The sequence below is a fragment of the Salvelinus namaycush genome, chromosome 20, assembly GCF_016432855.1.
Source record: "Salvelinus namaycush isolate Seneca chromosome 20, SaNama_1.0, whole genome shotgun sequence".
Taxonomy (NCBI): Eukaryota; Metazoa; Chordata; class Actinopteri; order Salmoniformes; family Salmonidae; genus Salvelinus; species Salvelinus namaycush.
In genome coordinates this window covers 53,095,567-53,113,291 of record NC_052326.1, presented here as the reverse complement: position 1 = coordinate 53,113,291, position 17,725 = coordinate 53,095,567, and the positions used below count along the sequence as shown (strand labels likewise).

The following is a 17,725-nucleotide window of genomic DNA, read 5'->3' as shown; positions in this document are numbered from 1 at the left end:
CAACATATGTCATTCTAGACGATACTGTGATTCCAACTTTGTGGCAACAATTTGGGGAAGGCCCTTTCCTGTTTCAGCATGACAATGCCCCCATGCACAAAGCAAGGTCCATACAGAAATGGTTTGTCGAGATCAGTGTGGAAGAACTTGACTGGCCTGCCCAGAGCCCTGACCTAAACCCCATCGAACACCTTTGGGATGAATTGGAACGCCGACTGCCAGCCAGGCCTAATCACCCAACATCAGTGCCTGACCTCACTAATGCTTTTGTGGCTGAATGGAACCAAGTCCCCGCAGCAATGTTCCAACATCTAGTGGAAAGTCTTCCCAGAAGAGGGGAGGCTTTTATAGCAGCAAAGAGGGGAACAAATCCAAATTTACATGATTTTGGAATGAGATGTTATACGAGCAAGTGTCCACATACTTTTGCTAGCTCACTATAAATGCATTAGGTCCTAATCTATGGATTTCACATAACTGTAAATACAGATATGCTTATGTTGGTCAGAGTGGGCCTCAGGATCTCATCATGGTTTTTTTGCGCATTCAAATTGCCATAAATAAAATGCAATTGTGTTCGATGTCCGTAGCATATGCCTTCCCATACTATGACCTCACCGCCACCATGGGGCACTCTGTTCACAACGTTGACATCAGCAAACCGCTCACCCACACAACACCATACACGTAGTCTGTGGTTGTGAGGCCGGTTTGAAGTACTGCCAAATTCTCCAGAATGACATTGGAGTCGGCTCATGGTAGAGAGACAGCTCTAGTGGACATTCCTGCAGTCTGCATGCAAATTGCATGCACCCTCAAAACTTGAGACATCTGTGGCATTGTGTTGTGTTACAAAAACTGCTAATTTTAGTGGCCTTTTATTGTCCCCAGCACAAGGTGCACCTGTGTAATGATAATGCTGTTTAGTCAGCTTCTTGATATGCCACACCTGTCAAGTGGATGGATTATCATTGGCAAGGGAGAAATTCTCACTAACAGGGATGTAAACAAATGTGTGCATAACATTTGAGAAAAATAAGCTTTTTGTACGTATGGAACATTTCTGGGATCTTTTATTTCAGCTCATGAAACATGGGACCAACATTTTACATGTTGAGTTTTATATTTTTGTTATGTGTATTTGAAAAAGAATGGTATCAATTATGAACCCTTCATTTATTTGGTAACTAACTAAGAACACATTATATTTTAATAACAACAAGGACCTGGGGAAGAGGTACATGGGAGGAGAGAGGGGATGAATCAGCTAATGGGAAGCCGGGGATGATAAGAACTGAATCCCAAATGGCACTCCATCCTATTTCCTCTATAAATAGGCAATAGGGTGCAATTTGGGATGCAGATTTTGTATAGAAATGTAAGTTAGTTCAAAAGGAGGAAGGAGGAGGAGATGGGAGGGGGACCGGAACATGGGAACAACAGGGAGGTGTCAAGACCTTGAAGATAATATCTGCCAAGTCTACAACGACTTCGTTATACCACTCTCTCCTTCAAACACAAGCACAATGTGGCTACTTTCTGTGGCCTGTTGCCTCTCTCTCTATCTCTTTCAATTCAATGACAATTTAAGGGGCTTTATTGGCATGGGAATCTCTTTTGCTCTATTTTTTCTCTCTCTCATTTTAGCACAAGGGACCCCCAGCCGTCACAGACACTATCCTGTCCAGTAAGTTACTGATGGACAGACTGCAAACCACTTCCCTCTCTCTCTCTCTCTTAAGACTGCCCTAAGTCAAGGACATCTCAGTGTGACTGACTGTTTCACTGACTGACCGACTGTTTTACTGACTGACTGACTGACTGTTTTACTGACTGACTGACTGTTTCACTGACTGACTGACTGTTTTACTGACTGACTGACTGTTTCACTGACTGACTGACCGACTGTTTTACTGACTGACTGACTGTTTCACTGACTGACTGATTGTTTTACTGACTGACTGTTTTACTGACTGACTGACTGACTGTTTCACTGACTGACTGTCTGACTGTTTCACTGACTGACTGACTGACTGTTTCACTGACTGACTGACTGTTTTACTGACCGACTGACTGTTTCACTGACCGAATGACTGTTTCAGTGACTGACCAACTGTTTCACTGACTGACCGTTTCACTGACTGACTGTCTGACTGTTTCACTGACTGACTGACTGTTTTACTGACTGACTGACTGTTTTACTGACCGACTGACTGTTTCACTGACCGAATGACTGTTTCAGTGACTGACTGACTGTTTCACTGACTGACTGACTGACTGTTTCACTGACTGACTGACTGTTTTACTGACCGAATGACTGTGTCACTGACTGAATGACTGTTTCACTGATTGACTGTTTCACTGACTGACTACACGATATTGTCCTTTATGAAAGCCAAGGTGAAACAGGATATGCTGAAAAGATCTTGAGAGAGATTGGGTGATGACAGTTTTGAGCTCTGTCAATGACTTTCCCTGTACACATTTACCAACCTCTGCAGGAGCCTATTCTCATGTTAAAGTGGCATGAGGGAAAGATATGAGAAGTGAAAATGTAATCATTTTACATGTAAAATCATTTCTATGCTGCTTCCCTTGTCACTTTCTCGACATGATTATCACTGCATCTCCATTTAGGTGTGAAAGAAACATACAATGTTATCTAAACAAATAGCAGTACCTTTCTTTGGGGCTCTCAGTCTAGCTACACAGAGACAGTGTCTAAGGAGGACAGAAAGCCAATTCACATTATAGTCAGTATAGACATTCTGCTCACATACAATTCATATTGAAATGCTTAGACACACAGCTCAATCATAATAATTAGTCTGTGATGTGTGTGTGTGTGTGTGTGTGTGTGTGTGTGTGTGTGTGTGTGTGTGTGTGTGTGTGTGTGTGTGTGTGTGTGTGTGTGTGTGTGTGTGTCTGTGTGTGTGTGTGTGTGTGTGTGTGTGTGTGTGTGTGTGTGTGTGTGTGTCAGTCCAGGCGAGGCAATAAAACAAATAAAAAATAAGGATCTGATAACTCGTCACCACCACAACCTAATATTGATAATTTAACATACGGTATAGTAAATATAGCTTACAAAAGAGGTTTACTGGTTTACTGCACCAATGCCGAATATATTAACCATTTTATTATGTTCATCTTTTTTCACAGCGAATCAAGCTTTATTGACAGCACAGATGCAGAACAGGAAAGGGATATTTGTATTACTGACAGACAGATTCTATATAGTACTTCTCATCCTGTGTGTACTTTTCAAGTTGTAATGCCTCCTACTACAGATGTAGAATCTTAATTTGATCACCATGCTGCTGAACCTTTCTGCAATGAAGGAAATGTAAAACTTGTAGTGTGTGTGTGAAGTTTATAAAGGATCATAATTTCCACTTTTTATTGCTTATGAAACATTTATAATTATAATCCACACAATAATTCACATTTCCTGTTGCTGCAGGATTATTTTCCTGCTGTAGCAAACTGTCTGAAATTAATATCTGACATCTGTAGGCTAGACCTACCTCTTAGAACCAAACTGGGTTTGAAAAAGGGAGAATGTGGCAAACATATCATGAAGAAAAACTGTTACTTGCTGTTTACAAACGGAACCCAATTCCCTTTATAATGTGCTACTTTTGACCAGAGCTATATGGGCCCTCTATAGGCCCTGGTCAAAAGTTGTGCACTATAAAGGGATTAGGGTGTCATTTGGGATGTTACCAAGTGCAATGCACCTGTGAAGTCTCTGTCTTATTATAAATTAAATCAAACTTTATTAGTCACGTGCGCCGAATACAACAGGTGTAGACCTTACAGTGAAATGCTTACTTACAAGCCCTTAACTTCTTATGGCTGCAGGGGCAGTATTGAGTAGCTTGGATGAAAAGGTGCCCAGAGGTGCCCAGAGTAAACTGCCTGCTCCTCAGTCCCAGTTGCTAATATATGCATATACTTAGTCTATTTGGATAGAAAACACTCTGAAGTTTCTAAAACTGTTTGAATGATGTCTGTGTGTATAACAGAACTCATATGGCAGGCAAAAACCTGAGAAAAAATCCAACCAGGAAGTGGGAAATCTGAGGTTTGTAGTTTTTCAACTCATTGCCTATCGCATACACAGTGGGATATGGGTCATTTTGCACTTCCTAAGGCTTCCACTAGATGTCAACAGTCTTTAGAACCTTGTCTGATACTTCTACTGTGAAGTGGGGCCGAATGAGAGGGGATTGAGTAAGGTCTACCATGACCTGAACATGCGCTGACCATGCGCGTTCATGTGAGAGCGAGCTCTGTTCTATCGCATTTCTGAAGACAAAGGAATTCTCCGGTTGGAACATTATTGAAGATTTATGTTAAAAACATCCTAAAGATTGATTCAATACATCGTTTGACATGTTTCTAATGACTGTAATGGAACTTTTTGACATTTGGTCTGCTTTTAGTGAACGCGCTTCGTGACTTTGGATTTGTTTACCAAACGTGCTAACAAAAGTAGCTATTTGGACATAAATTATGGACATTACCGAACAAATCAAACATTTATTGTGGAACTGGGATTCCTGGGAGTGCATTCTGATGAAGATCATCAAAGGTAAGTGAATATTTATAATGTTATTTCTGACTTCTGTTGACTGCACAATATGGCGGATATATTTTTGTCTTGATTGGGCTCTGAGCGCCGACCTCAGATTATTGCATGGTTTGCTTTTTCTGTAAAGCTTTTTTGAAATCTGACACAGCGGTTGCATTAAGGAGAAGTGGATCTAAAATTTCATGTATAACACTTGATCTTTGATCAACGTTTATTATAAGTATTTCTGGAAATTGATGTGGCTCTCTGCAAAATCACCGGATGTTTTTGGAACTACTGAACATAATGCGCCAATGTATACTGAGATGTTTTTTAATAAATATGAACTTTGCCGAACAAAACATACATGTATTGTGTAACATGAAGTCCTATGAGTGTCAACTGATGAAGATCATCAAAGGTTAGTGATTAATTTTATCTCTAATTCTGCTTTTTGTGACTCCTGTCTTTGGCTGGAAAAATGGCTGTGTTTTTCTGTGATTTGGCGGTGACCTAACATAATTGTTTGTGGTGCTTTCGCGGTAAAGCCTTTTTGAAATCGGACACTGTGGTGGGATTAACAAGAAGTGTATCTTAAAAATGGTGTGAAATACTTGTATGTTTGAGGAATTTTAAATATGAGATTTCTGTTGTTTGAATTTGGCGCCCTGCACTTTCACTGGCTGTTGTCATATCGATTCCGTTAATGGGATTGCAGCCATAAGACGTTTTAACCAACAATGGAGTTATTATTATTTTTAAATGTATGAATAAGAAACAAAAGTAACAAATAGTTAAAGAGCAGCAGTAAAAATAACAATAGCGAGGCATGTATGCAGGGGGTACCGGTAGAGAGTCAATGTGAGGGGGCACCGGTTAGTCAATGTAATTGAGGCAATATGTACATGTAAGTGGAGTTATTGAAGTGACTATGCATAGATAATATCAGAGAGTAGCAGCAGCGTAGAAGAGCAATGCAAATAGTCTGGGTAGCCATTTGATTAGATGTTCAGGAGTCTTATGGCTTGGGGGTAGAAGCTGTTCAGGAGTCTTATGGACCTAGACTTGGCACTCCGGTACCGCTTGCCATGCGGTAGTAGAGAGAACAGTCTATGACTAGGTTGGCTGGAGTCTTTGACAATTTTTAGGGCATTCCTCTGACACCGCCTGGTATAGAGGTCCTGAATGGCAGGAAGCTTGGCCCCAGTGATGTACTGGGCCATAAGCACTACCCTCTGTAGTGCCTTGCGGTCGGAGGCCGAGCAGTTGCCATACCAGGCAGTGATGCAACCAGTCAGGATGCTCTCGATGGTGCAGCTGTAGAAACTTTTGAGGACCCATGGTAAATATTTTCAGTCTCCTGAGGGCAATAGGTTTTGTTGTGCCCTCTTCACAACTGTCTTGGTGTGCTTAGACCATGTTAGTTTGTTGGTGATGTGGACACCAAGGAACTTGAAGCTTGTGTGAGTTATGTGTGTGTGTGTGTGTGTGTGTGTATGAGGTGTGTGTGTGTATGATGTGTCTGGGAAGTGTGTTTGAGAATTGTGTGAGGTGTGTGTGAGAGGTGTGGGTGTTTGGTGTGTGTGTGAGGTGTCTGGGAGGTGTACGTGTGTGTGTGAGGTTTCTGAGCGGTGTGTGTGTGTGTGTGTGTGAGGTGTCTGGGAGGTGTGTGTGTGTTTAAGGTGTGAATTAATAAGACACACATAGCATCGTTACACTCCAGAGGACGTCTTCTGTTCTCAGTCTATTCTGGATGAACAATAAATGGCACCCTATTCCCTATATAGAGCACTACTTTAGACCAGAGCCCTTAGACAAAATGTAGTGCACTATATAGGGAATAGGCTGCCATTTGGGATCCAATACATATTATCTGTCAGTGTGATGTGCAATAGAATATTGGTTTGTAACAGAGTTTATAGGATCCCTGGCTATTTCTACAGTATATTCATCTTTCTCAGATTCCACACATCTCTTTCTCCCTGTTTCCCTCTCAAAACGCATTGGAGAAGTTCAGAAGGGAGGGACCTTGGACTTCCTCAACCAATATGGAGGCGAGGAGATGGGATGCAAGGAATCACGGAAAGACACATTGAATATAGAGTCCATGTACTATGGAATGTAATAACGTCTTCCTTGTTAGTTTAACACTAGAAGGGTATAGAATAGTGTTGATAAGGGACCACTCCAAGGGTATAGAATAGTGTTGATAGGGGACCACTCCAAGGGTATAGAATAGTGTTGATAGGGGACCACTCCAAGGGTATAGAATAGTGTTGATAGGGTACTACTCAAGAACAGAACAAAAAACATTGTTAAAAAATAAACATTATTCTATGCTGCTAGACAATGCTGTCAAACAGTCAAAATCAATGTCAAGGTTTACTGTCAGCCTGAGACGGCATAGCACTCAGCTTTTATCTTTATACATATTCCTCGTCTTTTCGGTTGAAAGACACCGTCACCTTGCCCACACAACCCTCTCTGCAATGTCACAGCCAGAGGATATAAATCCTTCTAATTCCTAATATGTCATCTATAAAAAAGGTAGCTTAGAGGGATGTCTGGAAATACTGCTGCGTCTAGTGTCTTGGGTTCAATATGGGTATTGGTTATTAAAGGCGGGACTGATAGTTCCCCGAGTATCAAACGCATGCAGTTCAGATACATGTGTGTCGTGAGCCTTGTACCGAACGGCTGTTCAAAGAAGAGTGTCTGTCAAGGATGAAACATTAAGAACGGTAGAAGAACAAACAACCAACAGGAGATGAAAGAAGTCACAGTAATAAGTTGGTTGGAAACATTTTTTTTTTCTTTTTTTAATACAACATTTCAACATACAGTGTCTAGTGTCATAAACAATACAATGCTATTAAAACACAGAATAATACAAAATTATTATTATTATTTTTTTTACCATGCATTCTTTACGTACGTACGACCCTCTTCTCTAGGTTGTAGGTTCCCTGTGGTCAAGGACAATAGTCAGGTTTTCTGACTCTTTGCATTTCACCTCTGTGTATTTATTTATTACTTATCACTCCATTTTCTCTCCTTCCCTCTTGTTTTGTAGCATGTTAATTGAATGTGTGTCTGATATTTGTCAACTTGTTTAAGTCAAGCACATAACTTTTCACTGCGCTGTAGTTTGGCAATCATTTTGTTTGCGAACCAGAGACATCCCTATTGGTATTAGGAAGGTGGTGGGAAAAGTATTTAATTGACAAAATGACATAAAAATGAAGGACAAACACAGTAGAGAATGTCCCCCTGAAACCATTATGATAAACATATTATTATTGTCATTATTATAATCATCATCAATACTATTACTATTATCATTCCAGTTGTAAGGACTCATTTACTCATGAATGTAAAAACTAAATCAAGACTACATATTCTCTTTAGCGAACAACAAAATATAGTACAATCTGCCCCTCAGAGCATAGGAAGCTTTCAGTCAGTGCTGCTTGCTGCGTATGAATAAGAAATGCATTTAAGGCTGATTTGATTTGACACGCCAATCCTTCAATTTCAAATTGACAGAAATGGAAGCTGACGAAAGTAGAATCCAAAATGGAAGCCGATGAAAGAACAACAAAACAATGGTATAATACAGATGCCATTTATGATATGATCATTCCCTTCTATGGTCCAAGAACCGTACCTAAACCGAAAGGCAGCTATCTGTAATCGTATCGAACCTATTTGGTTGGAGTGTACTCCTCCCTCGGCTTAAACAAAACGTATCCCTCAGGACAGCTATCGGGTTCTAAATTAAAATAACAATGTGTTTGTGTTGAATCCATATCCTTTGCGATGCTGTTGCTAACATCTGAAATGTAACTGCAGTACTGAAATGTAACCGACAGCTGAAAGATATTCTGTCAACAAGGCATTTGAACAAGTTGTAGTGAATGACTGCTATTTCACATTTTTACATCTTTGGTTTTTTTCTCCGTTAAGCTTTCACATAAATCAGGACATCATATCCTCTTAATTGTGGAATCAAATGGAGATTTACGCTTAATTGTGTCATTTAAGATTTGACTCAGTATAACTAAACCTGATTCTTTGCTAGTCTAGTGACCATAATACTGAAGGACTACGCCACATTTTTTTAATATATATATATATAAACAAACAAAGGCCTGAAAGAAAATGTCCTTGTGGTGTCTACATATCTATGAATCTCAATCAAAAATATGCATCCGTCTCTGTAACTGTCATCAGAAACTATGCCTTTCTGTCTTTTAGTAACTACCAACTCTAATTGGGAAATACAGTGGGCTGTTTACACCTACCAGTTTCCCTCTAAAATCAAACACGGCAGAAGTGACTAGATGATGTGTGGAGACGCAGAGGAGGTGTCAGCAAGTTATTTACATATTAACCAATAAGATACTGTATCTGTATTTCATGGTGCTGAGTGTGATGGAAAGGAGATTTACAACATGGTTCCAGATCAAATGTTTATCTAGTCAGATTAATAATACCAGTTTAGTCGACTATTATCCAGCTATAGTGACCGGAGTCAGAATCTCAAAGGGCAGACAGTCAGACCTGATAGATGGACCCCGTAGAGATGGTTAGAGAACTCATCATGGATATAACCCATTTTTGCATGAAAATTGTGCTATCATAGACGCCATAATTGGACAGATACAAAGATGAGTCCTCTAACTAACTCTATGATGGATACACATTTTACTCAAACCTCTGTTGACAATGACATGTAGACTCATCAAGGGGTAAGTGAAAGCATTTAGAAAACCGATTATAACCGAAGCTCATCACTAAAAATAAAGCTATATATTATAAGGTATGGCAGCAGCAGTGTGCCAGTGTAACACATCATGATCCCTTCCGATAATTGTATAGAGGATTAGAATTTCAAACGTGTGAAGAAGGACGAATTGTCTGGACATACTGTAGATAGACGGAGACTGGCTTTCATGATAAATGCACAGTACAAAAAGCAACACTTGTATCTTGCAAAAAAACAAACTACATGTGGGTACATCATCATCATTATGTGGGGATCATCATCATTATTTTGGGGGGAACATCATTATCATTATGCGTGTACATCATCATCATTATGCGGGTATATCATCATTATTATGCGGGTACATCATCATCATTATATGGGTACATCATCATCATTATGTGTGTACATCATCATCATCATTATGTGGGTTCATCATCATCATCATTATGCGTGCACATCATCATTATGTGGGTTCATCATCATCATCATTATGCGTGTACATCATCATTATGTGGGTACATCATCATCATTATGTGGGTTTTCTCATCACCACTCATTTTGGTAGTACACTCATCTAACCTGCATTGACCACTCACCTCCACAGCACCTTACATTATTGCAAAGGGTCACTTTCAAAGTCAAAACTCAATGGGGAAAAACATGATAATACATTTGATAATATGTCAACAACAAAAAAATCACTTGAAATAGGTGACCCATGAGAAAAGGTACATATTGAAGAATCAATTATCTACGCTAAGATTGAACCAATTGCAATACACTATTTATTTATTTCTCTATTTTTTTTTAACAATTTGAGGCTGTATCAAAAACTTTGTAAAAAAATTAGATAGAGATTTTATCCACCATTTTGTTCAGTGTTTTCTGGTGATCTTGTTCTTCAGATCTCTCCTCTCCTCTCCTCTCCTCTCCTCTCCTCTCCTCTCCTCTCCTCTCCTCTCCTCTCCTCTCCTCTCCTCTCCTCTCCTCTCCTCTCCTCTCCTCTCCTCGTCTTACAATGACCTTTGAGTTGTGAATAAAGATTGTATCCCTTTCAGGACGTTCTAAATCACTCTCAACAGCAATGAACTGTTTCCCGCATAAACTGTGAGAACAAGAGCATCATCATCACTACATAAAAAAATAATTACTCCTTGTCTAAAATAAACTGCAGGAGGCTTTTTCCATATCTGATTTACACAAACATTTTTGAAGTATAAATACACTTAATATTATTTCAACAGGCCGATCGATAGCTATATACAGAAGACACATCGCATCACCATAAAGGCAACATGGCATTCAAATTGTCAATGTTATGATCATATTCGGATAAGGGAGCCATTTTAAATAATAATAACAAAGAGGGACATTGTATTGTATTTCCCTCTTGAATGATTTTGGGTGGCTTCGGGAAACCCAGGCAAGGTAAAAATCCTTGAGCTTCAAGTCAAAACTATACATCTGATAATAACTGGGCCAGGCTGATGTAGAATCACAGTTGTCATGGTTGCCCTACGTGCTAACATTAGCTAACGGTAATGTTTGCTTGTTTAGTCCTGACTGGGCTGGGTCTACCTATTTTTTTTACCGTTCCTTTCTGATCGAGGGAGAGATCCTGTCTGTCTGTCTGTCTGTCTGTCTGTCTGTCAATCAGAACCATCCAGATATACAGTGGATTTAAAAACAAAACTAATAAAACAAACAGAACGTTTATTAAACATTTCTAATGATTTTTTAGGCTAACTTTGTTATGATCATCTTGACTAGACATTGTGTGAATAAGGATACAAATATACAATTAGTGTTAAAAGGCAAACCTTATTGACTCGAAACACTGACCCACCGCCCGACAAGCCACTGTGTTGTCTGTCTGTCTGGCTGCAGGGCTGGCTGCAGGGCTGGTGCAGATCCACATGATTATGTTGTTTCTGTTTTTATTCATAGAACTCTCTCTCTCTATTAAAAACCTTTTTGCCTGTAGTGTGTTTGTTTATTATCTTCTTGTATTATTCAAGATAAAATAACATAAAGAGTGCTGTTAAGCAAGTCGTTTGATTTCGTTTGAAGTCACCCCCCCCCCCCCAAAACTAAACTAAACTGAACCAAATAACTAAATTAAAACAAACGCCCATTTAGTTTCAAACTGAGAAAACAAAAGCGCTGGGACCAGAGGGGTGTGTCTTCCCAAACTAGCCATTCAGCTGTAGCCAATGAGACGACAGACTGAATAGTGTCCTTTTTGTGGCTACTGTCGCTGCGGCTAACATCTAGTTCTCCCTCCCATCTTTCCAACAACTTCAACTCAGACTCAATCAGATCACCCCAAAACCCTCCCAACCCAAAATCCAAAGTTTGTTCCCACTTTGTCCTCCTCCTCCCACCCCTTATTTCCAAACAGACACTGGATTGAGACCGTTACAAGTCCCCCTGCTTCCCTCCTCCTTCTCTGGAGGAGCCTGCTAAACCCTTAGGGTGGCACGTAAGGTGGTGGGGATCTGTAAGGGGTCATGTTCTTTGGACGAGATCCTTTACCTTCCATGGGTGCGGTGAAGGGGGGCGGGGGCTGGTAGGGGGGCGCGTTGGGGTCCTCGTCCCTCAGAGCCGTGTACTCACCCAGAAGGTCCTGGTTCAGGGGGGTGGTCTCTGGACTGGCCATGTTGGGGTACTCCGGTGGGGGAAGAGGGGGTTTCTCCTCCTGCAGGATGAGGGGCATGGAGGAGGACGGAGGCGGCTTGGAGTCGTCAAGCTCGTCTGCGAAGATTATGGGCACCCCCTTCTTGATGAAGGTAGCCTGGTCCTCGATGGTCAGCTTGCCCTTGCGCTTCTTACGGTAGCAGATCATGGCGATGATGCCAGCGATCAGCAAGATGGCCGCCACCACCACGGCCGGAATCACCGTGTGGAGGTAGACGTCGTCTGTGCTCTGGCGTCCGGTGCCCAGCGCCGGTGTGACAGCCGGGGGGATAGGGATAGTGATTTCACCAGGCGGGACAAACATGTAGTTCCGGCAGGCACCCGTTCCTTTGACCTTGATGCTGATGGGTATGAAGTCCGGTTCCATGGCGGAGATGAAGGTCTGGGAGGGCCTTCCCTGGGCGTCAGAAATCCTCCTGGACATGGTCTGAATCTGCTCCTTGGGACAGGGGTTCTGCTGGAGGCTGTTGTTGGTCCACTCCACCACGATGGATCCCTTGGTGATGTTCCTCAGGGTGACCGTGCTGCTGTTGCGGTCACCGAACGAGTACGCCAGCTTCTTGATGAGCAGAATCTTCTTGTGGATGTCATTGGTCACCAGGCGAGGTTCTCCGTGTAAGCGGGCCTGGAACAGGACCGGGGACTTATCGTTGGATGCCCAGCGGTTCACACGGACCTCGAAGGCGTCGATCGCGTTCAGACCACCCTTATCGGTGGCCTGCATGAAGTACTCGTGCTTCCCAACGTGATGTGAGTCTGGAAGACCGTACAGCAGCTGGCTTGTGCTATTAAACTGTATCCAGGAGTCATCCCCAACAACTTCATTGTGGTTCATCCTCAAGGTCAACCTTAGTTTGTCTGTTGTACCGTCCTCCTTGTCAAAGAATGTATCGGATGGGATCTTCACTTCAAAGTATGTGCCCACAAAGGCATTGACCTGATCGATGGGGTTGCGGAGATCTGGTTTCTCATTTCTTGGGTCAGGCACGATGGACGAAGGGGTGGTGCGCCTGACTGGTTTGACTGTGGTGGTCTTGGGCTCCCTTGGCATCGGAGTGGTCTTCGGTCTCTTTGGTTTCTTGGTTGGCTTTCTGGTGGCAACTGTGGTGGGTGGAGGGAGTGTCGGTGTGGCTTCCACAACAGTATGCCTGGTCATGGTGGGTTGAATGGAGATGGTACTAGTGGACTCCATCACTCTGGTTGGCAGGGGTGCACCCTGAGTGGGAGTGTGGGCATATGAGTCTCTGACACGGATCGTGGGCTTCATGGGCAAGGGCACAGGTCCTCTCATGGGTGGAGCAGAGCTGTCTGTGGGGGCAGCAATGGCAGGTGACGACAGGGTGGGTACAATGCGAATAGGGGGCTCGACAACAGACGTTGGGGGAAGCACAACAAGAACAGGGGTAGGGGTATTGTTGAGCTGGCGCCTCACCCGTTTGGGGATATGAGGCTTCTTGTTGGCGATGTGCCAACCGACCACAGGGTATCCCAGCTGAGCAGACATAGTGCCTTCTTTCGCCGGTGCCTGGACGCTGCTGATGTTGGGGACATTGCTCTGGTCTAGGGAACAACCCAGCTTCCAGGATAACAGGGCTCCGTTCTCCACCACCTTTTTGGCATTTCCCGGTCCGGCCATGAAGGCGGTCATGTCGAACAATCTGTTGTTGACCACGGGAAGTATCTTCATGTGCTGGAGCGCCACGCCAGAGAACTTCTTCATCTTACTCAGCAGCTCCACCCTCTGCCTGGAGCTCATCTTGGTGAGGTCGGCGTCCAGAATCACCGTGAGCACCGTCACCGGTTCCTCTGTGCCGCAGACAAACGGCTTGACCTCATTGTTGGATGCTGACTGAATGGCTAGCTGGATCGGGTCGGCGTGTTCCTCTGGGTGCACCTCGATGGAGAAGATGTCCTGGCTGCCGTTGGATGTGGAGACGGCGATGTAGTGGACACCCTTGTCCTCCTCCAGTGGTAGACCCTGTAGGATGTTGCTCTTCCAGTCCCAGTGCAGCCATACTGGAAGCGTCTCCTTGCCTGACTCAGTTATCTGGAAAAAAACAAAGATAAACAGAGTTGATAAGTCTCTCTTGTTTTGATGAATAATTTAAGATAAAATACAAGAAAACAACAACAACAAGCAAAATAATAATTTTACGGCCACTACATTTACCATTTCTGTTCTACCCACAGCATGACTACGTCTTTGATGATACAACTTGTTTACAATTCATTATGATACAGAAGAAGAACATAAGAGATTGAATCATGGCTTGTTTTGATCTTTTTGGTTCATAAATAACATTTGGATAAAAATTGGATTGCACTAACATCTTTTTTAAAACAGCTATTGTGCAAAACAAAATCTATAAATGTTGAGGCAATCATTAAAAATGTACAACGCTGTTACTTCACACAACTTCAACTTTCCGATTAGTGCAGATCTAGGTTTCTTGACACTTTTAAAGGTGAGAGAGAGAACACGATTCAATAAAAAACTGTACATAAAATATCTTCCATATAACCAGTGTGGTTACGACATCTACTATCGTAACCTAGTTCTACTACTGGTTTAAGTCCCATGAACATTGATTGGTAAGAAAGAAGGGAACAAAGAGGAGCATGTTTCAGAGGCATTAAACTCAGGGGACAGACTATTGTCTAGAAGCATGTTTCAGAGGCATCAAACTCAGGGGACTGACTATTGTCTAGAAGCATGTTTCAGAGGCATCAAACTCAGGGGACTGACTATTGTCTAGAAGCATGTTCCAGAGGCATCAAACTCAGGGGACTGACTATTGTCTAGAAGAATGTTTCAGTTATCAAACTCAGGGGACAGACTATTTTCTAGAAGCATGTTTCAGAGGCATCAAACTCAGGGGGCAGACTATTTTCTAGAAGCATGTTTCAGAGGCATCAAACTCAGGGGACAGACTATTTTCTAGAAGCATGTTTCAGAGGCATCAAACTCAGGGGGCAGACTATTTTCTAGAAGCATGTTTCAGTTATCAAACTCAGGGGACAGACTATTGTCTAGAAGCATGTTTCAGAGGCATCAAACTCAGGGGACTGACTATTGTCTAGAAGAATGTTCCAGAGGCATCAAACCCAGGGGACTGACTATTGTCTAGAAGAATGTTTCAGTTATCAAACTCAGGGGACTGACTATTGTCTAGAAGAATGTTTCAGTTATCAAACTCAGGGGACTGACTATTGTCTAGAAGAATGTTTCAGTTATCAAACTCAGGGGACAGACTATTTTCTAGAAGCATGTTTCAGAGGCATCAAACTCAGGGGACTGACTATTGTCTAGAAGCATGTTCCAGAGGCATCAAACTCAGGGGACTGACTATTGTCTAGAAGAATGTTTCAGTTATCAAACTCAGGGGACTGACTATTTTCTAGAAGTATGTTTCAGAGGCATTAAACTCAGGGGACTGACTATTGTCTAGAAGAATGTTTCAGTTATCAAACTCAGGGGACTGACTATTTTCTAGAAGTATGTTTCAGAGGCATTAAACTCAGGGGACAGACTATCGTCTATCAATTTGTGGGATAAAATATACAAGACACATATTGTTTTAGACACGATCAATTCAAATAAGACTATATTGAATTTAGCCATTTGTGCATGGAACCTCTAGGCATGTTTTTAGATGGTACCTAAGCTACAGTATAACATCACAAATAAGACTTGGGATGCACATTATCTAATACAGCGAACACAAGAACTTAGCATAACCAATTAGGCATTTAGAGATATTATATTCCTTCCAGGAATCTGACAGAGAAATATATCACAGGGGAATGACAAAGCATTCAAATAAATAAAAAAAACAAACAGCTAACGCTTCCTCTGATACCCTCCTAGCTCCAACCAACAAGTTAATTTTGCGGATGATAAATCGTATAGTTGATAAATTATGTAGAGCCCAGCGTTCCCAAGATGGATCATTAATGGTCTAACCAGTATACAGCCATCACCAGGGACAGGAAACAGCAGCTGGGCTTTTTACAGCGTTCAGTCCCTCAGCCTCCTGCTTTTAGACACACACAAATGGACAGGCGAATGCAAACACACACACGCTGGCATGCACACACTCACATAGGTACAGACACAAGGAAGCAAGTACACTTGTACACACATACGCACTGACACACACACACACACACAGACACACACACACACACACACACACACACACACACACACACACACACACACACACACACACACACACACACACACACACACACACACACACACACACACACACACACACACACACACACACACACACACACACACACACACTTCCCCCATTAACACTCCTCCACCTCCTACCGTTGCATTTGACAACTATGGTGATGGGTAAAGTGGTGATGTATCCAAAAGCCTTTGGCTGATATCACCAGGAGATGATGAGATGATGTCTGTGAAGTGTGTGTGTGTGTGTGTGAGATGATGAATACACAGCAGGAGGCAGCTGCTCTGCCCCCTTTCTCCCCACTTTAATAGTGAAGTTAATTAAACCAGGGGGTTGTTAATCTCATCAAAGACACTAACTATAGTGTCCCCAATGGCACCCTATTCCCTATAATAGTGCACTACCTCTGACCAGGGCCCATAGCCACCCACTATAGGGAATAGGGTAGCATTTGGGACTCCTCCGCTAACTGTTTGATGAATAGTGTACTGATTTCTGCTCATAGCCCCAAAACCCACCGTTCGAAACCCACTGTGACTATCAGCGTCTCTGACTATCAGCTTCTCTGACTATCAGCTTCTCTGATGTCTAACACTGCATGGGGAGAAGAGGAATCTACGACGTGACGGAGGAAAAAGAGGGATGGAGGGACGAGAACTAGATGAATGAGGGTTGTCCAATCACCCGAGGCATCGGGCCTAATCAACATCTAAGTATCTAAGACATCCTTTAACTGTTTTCATTAATGATATCCTCAGCCCTCGATCAATCCACACCACCATCATTTAGGTCTAACGGATTTGATATTCAGTAGCCGCCAGGGAGGGAAAAGGCACCCATGGTCACAGCCGTGTCGACAGCCAAACAGATAACATTCAGATGAAAGAGAGAAGGACGGACTGACTGACTTGGCATGTCTTTGTGATATGATTTGGTGAAGGACTGAAATGTAGAGAGGGAGGGAGGGACAGAGAGGCTGAAACAGGGAGGGAGGGAGGGAGGAAGGGAGGGAGGGTGGGACAGAGAGGCTGAAACATAGGGAGGGAGGGTGGGACAGAGAGGCTAAAACAGGAAGGGAGGGAGGGAGGAAGGGAGGGACAAAGAGGCTGAAACATAGGGAGGGGGGGGGAGGGGGGGCAGAGAGGCTGAAACAGGGAGGGAGGGAGGAAGGGTGGGACAGAGAGGCTGAAACATAGGGAGGGAGGGAGGGAGGGAGGGAGGGAGGGAGGGAGGGAGGGAGGGAGGGAGGGAGGCGAGTTATTGGCACAGCTGATTCTTTCCACTGGAAAATGTGAGTGAAGGAGAGGAGAGGAAGAGAGGGACTTCGTTAGAGTGGTAGCTAGGCAGGCAGACAGGCAGTCAGGCAGTCGGATGTTTATGAGAGACTAGTCACTCTCCAATCCAGCCCATTTGAATCTTTTAAACATTTATATCACTGTATTCTAGTGCAGTACAGCAGTAGAGTGATAGTATTCTGTC

At 42.8% G+C, this 17,725-nt stretch overlaps 1 protein-coding gene across 2 annotated transcripts in view; it reads right to left on the bottom strand.

Moving 5' to 3' along the window:
• Positions 1-7,367: 7,367 nt before the first annotated feature.
• LOC120065502 (dystroglycan-like) overlaps positions 7,368-17,725 on the bottom strand; it is an 86,006-nt gene continuing 75,648 nt past the window's right edge. For both annotated transcript variants that reach the window (XM_039016556.1, XM_039016557.1), the window contains exon 3: positions 7,368-14,088. In XM_039016556.1, coding sequence (XP_038872484.1) covers positions 11,815-14,088 — 2,274 coding nt within the window. In that variant the 3' untranslated portion in view covers positions 7,368-11,814. The remainder of the gene's footprint in view (positions 14,089-17,725) is intronic.